The 11,806-nt window shown below is 43.6% G+C and overlaps 1 protein-coding gene across 1 annotated transcript in view; it reads right to left on the bottom strand.

Moving 5' to 3' along the window:
- Nucleotides 1–1,333: 1,333 nt before the first annotated feature.
- The window catches only part of LOC129383396 (glucose dehydrogenase [FAD, quinone]-like), a 31,936-nt gene continuing 21,463 nt past the window's right edge, over nucleotides 1,334–11,806 (bottom strand). Inside the window, exons 8-11 of the mRNA XM_072284125.1 lie at nucleotides 9,260–9,414; nucleotides 6,173–6,350; nucleotides 2,461–2,677; nucleotides 1,334–1,580 (exon numbers count right to left, since the gene is read on the bottom strand). Coding sequence (XP_072140226.1) covers nucleotides 1,430–1,580; nucleotides 2,461–2,677; nucleotides 6,173–6,350; nucleotides 9,260–9,414 — 701 coding nt within the window. The 3' untranslated portion in view covers nucleotides 1,334–1,429. The remainder of the gene's footprint in view (nucleotides 1,581–2,460; nucleotides 2,678–6,172; nucleotides 6,351–9,259; nucleotides 9,415–11,806) is intronic.

The raw sequence follows: 11,806 nt of genomic DNA, 5'->3' as shown, positions 1-11,806 counted from the left end.
GCTCCCCGTGGGAGCATATACGGGGTGTGTTCCTTAGACCATACAAAAAATCGCCTGTGAGAGACAGTGTAATTGTAGTCGTTGAACAGGATTACTCGATGCGACCGACATTCGTCCCACGAGAAATCAAATGCATATTCAACTAATTAAAAAAAAAACAAATTATGTTGCTAAATAAATAGTTTAGAAACTAGTTTAGTTTAGTTTAAATATTGCAATTTACGAGTAGTAGCTGATGAGGTTGCAAGACATGTCACATCGCTTGAGACGACTTCTAAGGATCCCTAATGAAAAAAAAAAAAACAGTATTCACCATAACTCCCATATGGTCGTACCAAAACATCATATGAGATATGGGAAGAAACATGTTTTTAATTGTGATCCTATATGCTTCGTATCGGATTACTGGACATAGGAGTTGAGGCATATGTTTTCTTTTTTCTCAATAGTAGTCGTAAGAGTTTCGAGAAATGCGCCGGGAAACTTGCGGCCGAAACTCACTATTGTTCCCCTTACTTTTTCCAAAACGCTGTTCTATACATTGAAGCACAAAAGTAACTGGAACGCCCATGTATTTTGCCGCATATATTGGGAACGAATATGTAGAAACTGGTGTCATCCTGAAAATTCCTTCCAAGTGGAACAAATTTTCAGGGTAACAACCACTGGCTTCAATTTGTAAATTACAATATGTGCCGTAAAGTGACTAATTCAAACGTTAATTAGCGAAATTTTATGAATTAGTCGATTGTGCATGTCAATTTCTCATGCAAGTAATGTCCGCCTCTTCGAGTAATTAATCCAGCTCAATGACAAGAATTATGCTATTGTCACACCTGATTTTTAAAAATTATGTTTGATCTAAAAAAAGCATCCGGTAAAGTAATTCCTGCTGACCAGTCATTGTGGAAATAGCCGTGCAAGAATCGTGTTAAAGGTTGTTGCACTTAAAGTGCTTTTTACGTCAACGAGCCTCGGCATCGCTTATAGCATTTTTTCTCTTTCTCTGATCATCATCAGGGTCTTTTTTTTTTATTGATAATCGCACCGGCCTTGCTTCGAGGTTGGCCGGCATTCTGTATAGTAAATGCAATAATCGAAGGTTCGCGATTCGAGGTTTTACGTTTTCAGCAGTATTTAGGATAGTACGTACGCTTTACAATGTCGCTTATTGTAAGAGCAAGTTAAACAAGATTCATAAACAAATAAAGATTGTTTGGTTACCTTTCAAAAAGTGCTCGCGAGTAGTGTACTTGATGAGCTCACAGAAAACTGAAGCCAGGAGTTTCGTGTAGACTTCATATGTAACACAAGGTATCGAAGAAACACGAAAAAGGTCGATGAACATTTATTTGAGTTGATTCAATAAAATTACGCGCTACGCTATTGTAGCAGTGGTTAGTAATGCTGAAAAAGTATTCTTCTCTGTTCATGCTGCATTCACAGGAGCGTAATAGTCTTCCAGTACCATCTTAGATCCTTTGTCCGCGATCATCATGACTGCCGCATTAATATTTCCAGCTGGGATTCTGGGCATCACTGAAGCGTCCATGACTCTCACGTTGGTAACATTTCTCACCCTGCATGACAATAGAAATAGTCGTTAATACATACGTTTAATATGAGTTAGCAAGGGGACGCAGATTTTGTATAACGGAAACTCAGCATACAAACCAATATTTAAGTGGGCAAATGTCTATTTTTCTTGGCCTTATGTTCAACCTGCTGTGAACTGGGGACCACTTCACCGTCCGTAAAAGTACGATTGGGGCCACTTGGTTATACATGTGTGAATGCACGAGCTGTTATGCATTGGAATAAACCGGACAAAGAACACAAAATGTTCTTAAACGATATCCTTACGAGACTGTATTTTTCTGACCTTCAGCGCCTCACGTTTGTGGCAATAGTCTGCGTACTACAGAGCCAAAAAACCGCCAGAGAAAACCAAGAAAAACTAATTATCCGCCATGGTGAGCCTTGACTAAATTTCAGCTGTCAGAGACCTCTGTGGGGCTTGTTTCTTCCGACACGACAGCTCGGTAAGACATGACATGACAGACGTAGTACGACGCGGCAAAACGCGTTGAAGTGTTCATGGAACCACGTCTAAAGCCTTGGTGACTACTGCTCCAGCGTGTCTTCAGTCATCCTCATTCCGCAGTTTTCAAAACACGCGTAAATTCACATGTGTGTGCCCTTCCTTCTTTGTGTTGTATATAAGGGCCATCCTGGATGTTCTTCAGTGAAAGCGCGGAGCCTGAACACATGCAACTGCTTCAAAATGCTAAAAAATTAATGCAAGCAAATTCATTTTTATTATAGGCTAAGAGAGCGAGGACACTAACCTGAACCGAACCCTATCTAACGCAGCGTGTAGGCCGTTCTCCTGATTGGATGGTAATTGGTTTCACTTTTCAAAGATTGGTAACAAAAAGCGTAGAAGAACCGCTGACTCACTTTAGTCTCGAGTCGACGACTGAATTCTTGTGCTCACCCATAGAGCATGTGCAACAGACGTGTTGTCCAGGGAAAGCAGCCTGCCGGACAAAGCATTCTATGTACTCCCGTGACCAAATGGTGTGATTCTCGCAGTTTGGGTAAGACCCGTTCCAGATTTGAGCACCAATGTTTTTCATGGCAGTCGTGTTGAAGAGCTGCATCACTTTAAGGGTACCTGGTGAGGTATTAGTGCGGAAGAATGCAAAAAGAGCAATCGATTCATTAAGGTCAGGTCGCTTGCGTAGCCAACGTTGGCTAAGCTGTATTTACGAATAAAACATACTGAAGAATACTAGGCTTATGGACTACCACTCAACACCGACTTCATGTTTGTCACCTTGACTGCGCCTAATATAATTTTTTATCTCTCTAATGCAATCTAGCAAGAACACATTCTATTGAAAAAGTATATGTTATGTTTGTTTGCTTTTACCTCACCTACATCATTGACTAATAGTTGCCTTAACCAGGAGAATTTTAATGCGTTTTAGATTGTTAAAAACATTTCGTCTCACTCCCTCTTTAGTGTAGACCACTGTTAACAATGAACACGAACTACGAAAATTTCGAATTCAGACGTCAAGGTACACTGGTATCAAACTCCACAAGCAATCACCAAAACGATCTCTTTTCTTTACTTCACTAAGCAGAATTTTAAATTTGTTTTACTACAGGAGCCATCTTCTCTATGACTTTTTCTTTCGTGCGCGTCTGTGTTGCTTTCCTGGAGTATTCGTAACTGTTATTCTTGTACTTTACAGAAATTGTAAATTACTCCGCCCTCGATTGATTAAGTTCTATGAAATACTTTCGTGTTGCAATGTGATGTTGTGGCGCCAATTTTATTTTGTGGCCAATTTATGTTTATTCTCGCCTCTGTACTAATGATCGTGAAATATCCTTCTAGGAAACAGATGGGAAAATACTAATGTTTTATAGTAGCTTATGTTTACTTCCCAAAGCTGGAAAAAGGGCTACGAGTTCGCTATATTTCCAGTGGCATTCTGTGTCTCATTTTGAAGCAATTATCATCTGGTCAACTACCTAAGGACTGGAAGATTGCTAAGGTCGTCCCCCTTTTCAAACCTGGTCACAGGCACGCTCCTGGTAATTATCGACCTATTTCACCAACACGATTATGACGCAAATTCCTTGAGCATGTTATAGCTTTTCACATATTTGTAAGCGTCAGTTGTTAAACTATATTGGACAAGTTTGAACGTAAGCAGTAAGGCTTTAAATAAGGTCCGTAAAGAGCTTACATGACCGGCTCAATCGACGAGTAAAACGCGGGATTCCTCGGTTTGAAACAGAGCACAGTAAACTGCTTAACACCCGGCTGGAGTGCAAGTGTTCAATTACTTCCTAGGGCGAAGTACGTAAATACAAAATGGCGCCATATCCCTAATCATTGTGGGGGTTATGTGTGGAAATTAGTTCGTTCTCAAGCTGACCAGTTGTAAACGATCGCTATGTTGCCAATGTGGGAAAAAATTCCTAATTTTCGTGCACATCAAAGCAAGGCAGAAATACATGACATGAAAATAGATGGAAGTCCAAAGTGATAAATCAATTATTATTAGTGGTCACTGGATCCAACCTTTCGATAAGCGAACTTGTTTTCGTCAGGCCACCAACCGCTTTCCTTAGCAGCATTTTCATGAACACGTATCTCGCTCTCCTCCACACTGAGCGGGGGAAAGGGGGTAACAAGCTAGTGCACAGAGCATGACAAGGCAAGTCGAAGTGTACATAGGACTATTGCATAAACAATCAAAGGTGATTCTCAAAATAAATGACAGCTTGTGCGGTCCGCAGAAACAAAATGGGCGCACTACTGACACTAACGAAGTATGTTGCTGACTTTCATAGCGCTGTTTGAGGATGGCAGCGCAAAATATCGTCGACGTGCTTTTAATACAGCCGACATAACAGCCAGACGATGGTGGCCTGACGACGACGGCGGGTGACAATTGCACGGTGTCGACGGAAATAATGACGCCGCGACGACGACAGCACCCTTACCAAGACGGTATGACGGCAACGGAATCACCACGTGGTGACCACGATGAGATAGCAACGGCTGCGCACCACCGCTCTCTTTTCCGTTTGTTTAATCCTCGGGGATCCAGCGACCATTCACTTCGAAATTGTGTTGTCCCCATGCACTGTGCTAGAAAAGATGTGGTGAACCGGCAACATGATATAGTGCATCTTGACAACAGAAATGCAGCGGGCTTTGACGGGGATCGTGGCCTCGAAACCCCGAGACACGGTGTCACAGGCGGTGGCGATGATGATGATTTATTGGCATCCTCTTTGAAAGGGTGCGATGACAAATAGTCACCTTGCCTTCTTGAGTAACTAAGATATGCTATACATATACTTCTCATTCTAGCGTTTTTTGTATACATCTCCTTAGTATATTTTTCTTCCTCAAAACTTCCATGTCTGCCTTGTACCACTACCTATGCCTGTAACACACCAGGTAGTATCAACCTTTTCTGTCTTTTCTTCCCGAACAATATTCTTAATCTCCCTTGATTACCTCGACTGCTGACCGGTTGAAACTTCCGTCTACTTTGAGCCAAACTTTTGTGGAAGACGTACGTTACCTACGGGTGTCACTGGGTGAATCCCTTCACATTCCACTAGGATATGCTAAGTGGTCTCCGGATTTTTGCTGCAGCACGCACATACCTTATTTAGTTGAGAATATTTGCTCAGGTATGTTTTTGTCCCTAGGCACCCAGCTCGAGCCGTATTTTTTCTTCTAATTTCGTTCTTCTCTTTCTTGTGGAGAAACGCGACACAGCGCTCACTTGTACTCAAAACTCATTTGTACAAACACATGTAGGGCTAAGAGTAAAATTAAATATACAGATGTTGTAGAAGTTAGATATATAGATGAAGCTTACACAATGGAATAAATTGAGTGTGATAATAAATTAGCAAGGCCCAGCTTTGAAATAAAAATATAATATAATCACGTAATAAATTAGGACAGATTATCTGGTACGTCTCTGGTTAACCAGATGTAAGACAGCAAAAAGTTGTAAGCTGATAGTTACATTTGTGCCGACACTGCAGTGAATTGATACAAGAGTTCCCTGTGAAATATTTATACCTGTTAGTTAGAGTGTAATTAACTCTGACTTTCTGCACCTGCTCTACGCGCCAGCTTAGTCTCTTCCTCCTGCCCCCTAGAGGTTGTGCGGCAGCCAGCTACGCCTATTTAAACACTGTTACGAAAGCAACTTGTCGGCACCAGCCAGTTAGACAAGGAGCTTCAGCTCAAGGTTGATTCTGTAAACAAAAGCGCCTGTGATATACGAATTCAGCAGAGCATCTATAAAGGGGGCTATTACAAAAAATAATATTGCTGGTAATTTGATAAGCCCTCACGCAATAACTCACAGGTAAGCATCTATTTTCACTCAAAACCGAGTATGCTGTTGTGTCAAAGCAAATGCGGCACACTACCGTAATAGGCAGTCGTGTAATGAAAATGTACAAAATGCGGTAAAGTAAATAAACACTATGCTGTGTTTTACCGTTCGGTCTGTTATGTCACAACATTACGTCGTGACAACAATGTTGCGTCATCGTATGGCGACATAGCAGTGGCGACGCCGTTATGGCGATGCGTGTAATCACTTGAGGCACCCACCGTTTACAATTCTGTCGACATCCTCTTGCTCAGACAAAAATTTTAGGTCGATGAGTGGCGATGCGTTCGGGTCCGTGTTGTTGAGCTTGACGCTGCCACGAGACTTTGGTCGCACCATGCCTACGGCGTTCATGAAGCCAGTTTTGTTGAACATCGGCCTGTAGTATTTATCATACGTCTGACGAAAAAACATGAACAAGTTATTGATAAAGCGTATGCTTCTCTCCACTGAAACTATCATATTCCTAAAGTTTAGCAAGCATAGGTTATGGAGACATGAAACCGATAATCATACCCGTCGCTGCCCTGGAAAGAAAATGTTTGAAGCTTACCAGTTTGTGAGTTTTTTCACGGCGGAACTACTATATTTTTACACTAACAGCACTCTAATGATAGGCCCTTGGGGCACACCACATTCTACGTTATTGATCTGAGACTTCGCAACATCTATAACTGCATAATGCGTTTTGATAATATACGAAGTTAGTATATGCTGGCGGTGGTGTCGGGCATGCCTGGTTAAAAGGTGCCTCACCTATGGTGAAGGGTTGAAGGCTAGCCTTTTGTTAATTAGTCGGTTAAGAAGTTTATGTCCTTCCTCCTTTTTTACAGTGAGGTAATTTAGTGAAGTTCATTAGTACCGATGGTGAGTCAAATTAGAGGACTAGTTATACGCAAACCGAACAGCTTGTCTGAATTCTTCCAAGAGTATAAATATTAGGATGAGTGTGTGGGACCAGGGAATGAGGAATCTCAACATAAAGTACCGACGTATGCTGGTTTCCTCTTTTAACAAATTACGACCGTAAAACGCATTACAGCAGAGTCTTGAAGCAGCAGAAGTAGCTACGGTGCGGCGATCCGTGAACCACTCAGCATGTATGTTCGATGGGTCCCTATGACGAGCGGTGGCTTTTCCGGGGCACGCTGGCTAGTTATCCCGTTTGATGTTAATTGAGGTTGTTGATAATGTGTAGACGTGGAAGGTGTGCCTCGCGAGACGAAGCTTTGATGCGACGAAGGCCACAGAAATGTGCGTGCAGTTATGGCGATAGTGTATCGCCATAAGTGCAAAGGTGCTAGTCCACGCAGGCATACTCTAATTTTGGCTGGACAGTTGTGGAATAGGCGACTAGTCTGACACCAGAAAGCGCTTTGAGAGCGCAGCTCTTATGCGCCGGTTCCTGCGGCGAGCGTCGGCGTCATTTCTAACCGAGCGAACGAGCACAGCGAGTGATGAAAGAGCGAACGCGGAGCTCCGCAGCGGGGGATGAAAGACGCGAGGAGTCAAGCGGAGGCGAAGGGTGTCGTGGAACCATGAGGCGGAGAGCGGAGGAGGAGGCTATGTCAAAAGGGTGACAAGAAAAGTATAACGTGGCGGCAATGGCTACGAGATAGTAGCACGCATCGTCTGGGAGGTCTGTCTGCCGCGGCTGCTGCGAATCGTACCCACGCGTCTCCAACGCGATGGCTCTCGCGATTTCCCGATTAGGGAGGCAGTCGCGCCACACTTCGCTCCGTTGGCAACGTGCCGCACGAGACGGATTGTCCGTGCCAGCGAATATATCGCGAAATGGAAGCACGTATAAAGCTACGCTCAATTTTCGCATTAGGTGGTATCGTAATCATGGGGGAGTTTTGAAATTGTATTTAAAGAAACACACAGCTTTCGGACGGTGAAACTGCATATGTTGCTGATATGAACATTCCAGGATAGATTTCTAGTAGGGTAACGCCGAAGTACTTGTCATTAGTCAGTGAGCGGGGAACAGGCTACATTATACGTATGTGAAAGTGGTGCCGTTTTTTTTCTTTTCTTTTGATAACGGGGAGGAATACACTTTCCTTTATTATCGATCCTTCGTGATTGTGTGCGCTAGTGAGAATGTTAGTTACAGCTGTGTTAAAGTCATCCTGATGACTATTCTTGGTTCTATTGCTTGGATATAGGTTCTATTGCTTGGATACACTCCGCATTGTAGTCGTTCCCAAACGACACCTGGCATATTAAAATTGCCAACTAAAAGCATTTTACTGTTCGCATACTGATGCATGTGTGCTTCCAATTTACCGAAATAACTGGGTGATGCATCTAGTAATCTGTATCGCATACCGAATATAAGTGTGGCTCCAACAAGACAGTTTTCTGCATAGGCACTCCAATTCAGGTAAATTGTGGATTAAAGCAGCACCAAACTGCTTTTTAATAACTCCATTTCCTCCATTTGATCTATCTTTGCGGGAAAAAAGGTATATTATGGCGGGAAAATATGAAAGTACCCACGAAGTGGCCTGTATATAACGCATGTATGCTGACCATGTATGTTCAGCTCTGTTGTGCGTAACAAGAGATGTCTTCCTCCGTAAAACCTGCTCATATAATGTCGGCTCACAGGCATCTCTAAAGCACACCCATCTGTTAATGGAATCGCGAATTACATTATACAAATTCTTTGATTTACCTTATTTTCTTTGATTTAGCCACTAAGTACATGCCACTGGGTTGCTTGGCCACTCCTCCAGAATGGGCATGTCCCACCACGTACGATTCTTACCTAAAACTCACTTATATCTTTAAAGCACACACACGGGCTGGCTTATAGGATGGTTAATTATATTTCACGAGCCCTTTTTATTGACTCTGCTTTCCTTGATATAGCTTTTCGCTGTGTTCCACTAAGGGTATGTTTGTTCTTGGCCAGTCCCTCAGAATGGTTACGTCCCACTCTGGCACAAAAGGTACAGAATCCTTAAATGTTGCTTGATACCGGTGTCGTACTTTTGTGTGCATGCACCTGTCATCACCAAATTGCATGCATCATCATTAGCTGTAAAGCATTTCATTGACCACTGTACTTAAGCTTCACTACGCATAGATTCGATCATGTGCGTTGGAGCTGCATATTTTCTGACGCCGCAGCTGTGCCTCTCACTGCGGCGTCTCTCATGGCCTCTTACTGGTTTCGGGCACCGAACCTCAATATTCAATCAAATAATTGATAATTTTCATTGTCTTTTATTGCGTGTAAATATTTTGCGCTCGAACGCGCTTGCGCGTAAGAGCTGCTGCATTATAGCGCGGCTTACCTCATTCGAAACGTACGGTGACTGTGCGATTTCTGGGCCTGGAAAAATATCCGCAAGTTCCAGCTCTATGTCGGGGTAGTCCTCAAGTTCACTCGAATTCTCGCCGCTATTGGTGAAGAGCAGTGCTTCAAAGGCACCCGGTATGGTGAGAAGTCCTGCGTTGGCAATAGAAAATTCTTCTGAGCTTCTGAACAGAAATAGTTCGTAGCAATGGTCTGATAAAAGTACAGCGAAAAGCACTGTTAATTTTTATTTGAGAGAAAGAAGTTTCGAGCAAAATGGTGCACATTGAGAGCACGTGTGGTTTAAACGTTTTTCGATGGTAAGGAGCCTAACTGACAAAGGCCGTCAATAAAAAAAGAGGTGCACAGCACTAAATACTTAGCAGAGTAGAGAGAAAGGATCATTTTTATTCCTTCTTTCTTTTCTTTAGTTCATGGGCTCCCTTGCGGCCTATCATTCTCTTCAAACACATGTATGTAGGCCGGCTTCCTACATACACTGCAGAAATCCCGTGTGGAACTTGTTATTTAATAACTATGTGTACTCTTCAGGCGGGTCTTTTCGTCGAGGTGTTGGTCTATGCACTTTCTTTCACGTAGTTGTTGTCCCTGGACAGTATCACTGACTTGCGGCAGGTGGTGGCATAGACTGCAGATGCGCGATTGGATCAGTTATGGTGATTGCGTAGTCAGCGGATACTTGCCTGGTATCAAAGAATGATTTGTGGCCAGCACTTGAAGCGGCAAGCGTATGTGCGAGTGCGGCAGTGTACTCGTACACGCGCGGAAATTGAAGTTGGAAAACTTAATTGAATGATATAATCCTAAAAATAAGGGCTCCGCCTTTACGTGGCGCCGGCTTCTCCGCCGCTATGTATGTATGTATATGTATATGCCCGTCTCTTCGCAGCTATTAGCATGCACACTCTTCTGATATCAAGCCTAAGCACTTCATATAGCGAGGCACCAAAGCGTCAATGCTGTGAAACTGTCATGGCGTACGTTACACCACCAACCGCTGCTGGCCTCGTGCGCAACTGATGGCAACAGTGTGACTGATGGTCTATATATTATACTGACTTCAGCTGAGTGCTCTTCTTTGCCGTCTGCTACGCTCCAGCTGAAATATCTGCACTTTCATTCGTTTGCTCTAGCCCAAGCTGTGTGTCTGGGCAGCATGAAGCTCTCCACTCACTGTCTGTACTTCTTTTAAAACAAGTACATTTCTTTAGTTCTTCCGGCCGTTTTTCGGACTTTCACCGCCTATACAAAGGCGCCGATGCTAAGGGCGCTTACCGTTGCGCAAGACCATTCAGGCGTCTGAAAGTTTACATGCTTCCGCATGTTTTTCACATAGCCCTTTAACTCCCTCGAATAAATTCGGAGCATTGATAATAAATATTCAGTTCGTAGCCAGCGCTTGTGCTTGCCAATTTAACCTTCGCACTGTACACGGACGATAATTTGCATGGTGTGCTTCCCGCGTACGTCATTGCAGTAAATGCTGTGAACATCTTGATGCGGCAGCGCAAACAATGGAGACACAAGAAAAGAAAAAACACAGGACAGCGCTGCGCATACATGCAGCGTTGCCCTGTATTTGTATAATATTATGTATATGTATGATTGTATGCATATGTATGTGTACGAGTAATCATAACAGCGCTGCCCTGTTCCTTTCCTTCATTCTGTCTTCGTCGTTTGCTCAACCCCGTCAAGATGTTCAACCATTACCAACCAGCTTGTCCAAACTTGGATTCGTCTACTTGAGTGGCGTTGCGCACCGCGCTGATTTGCACGTGCTCGCCAACTGGCGATAGCATCTTCTGTAAGGTCTGCTCCCGCTCTCGTCCGAGAGCGTCCGCTCTCGTCTCGGCCGAGAGAGGCCTAGCATGCTCGCCGCAGAAATCAGAATTGTTCATATACAATCCGAAACACTTAAGGTGCAAGGCACCATCGGAGATCAAAATTAATGTGGCGGGTAAAGAGGTACCAATAGTCGAGCAAATTAGAATCTTGGGCCTGATTTTCCAGTCACACGGCCACAATGGCGAGACCGTCAAGAGGCTGCAGAATCACGCAATACAGACCCTGAGCCTAATTAGGCGGGTGGCCAGCAAAGGCCGAGGGTTAAAGGAGAAAAATTTAATTAAACTAATACAGGCGTACATATTCAGCCGGGTGAGCTATGCAACGCCATATCTCGATTTGAAAGTGGTGGAAAGAGAAAAGATTGATTCTCTAATGAGAAAGTGCGTAAAACGAGCGCTGGGACTGCCCATGTGTACATCAACAGAGAGACTGATGGCTCTAGGAGTGCACAACACATGGGCAGAGCTGGCGGAAGCGGTGCGAACCTCTCAAATTGAGAGACTTAGCACCACGAGGACAGGAAGAGCCATATTGGCCAAAGTTGGAATAACTCCGGACAGAGGCCCCACCCAAAAGGTGGAAGTACATAGGGAAGTTAGAAAAAATCTGATTATCCCCCCCCTGCCAAAAAACATGCACCCGGAACATAGCAAAGACAGGAGGCATAAACGAG

This window comes from Dermacentor andersoni, chromosome 8 (assembly GCF_023375885.2).
Source record: "Dermacentor andersoni chromosome 8, qqDerAnde1_hic_scaffold, whole genome shotgun sequence".
Classification (NCBI taxonomy): domain Eukaryota; kingdom Metazoa; phylum Arthropoda; class Arachnida; order Ixodida; family Ixodidae; genus Dermacentor; species Dermacentor andersoni.
This window is presented reverse-complemented; position numbering and strand designations above follow the sequence as displayed.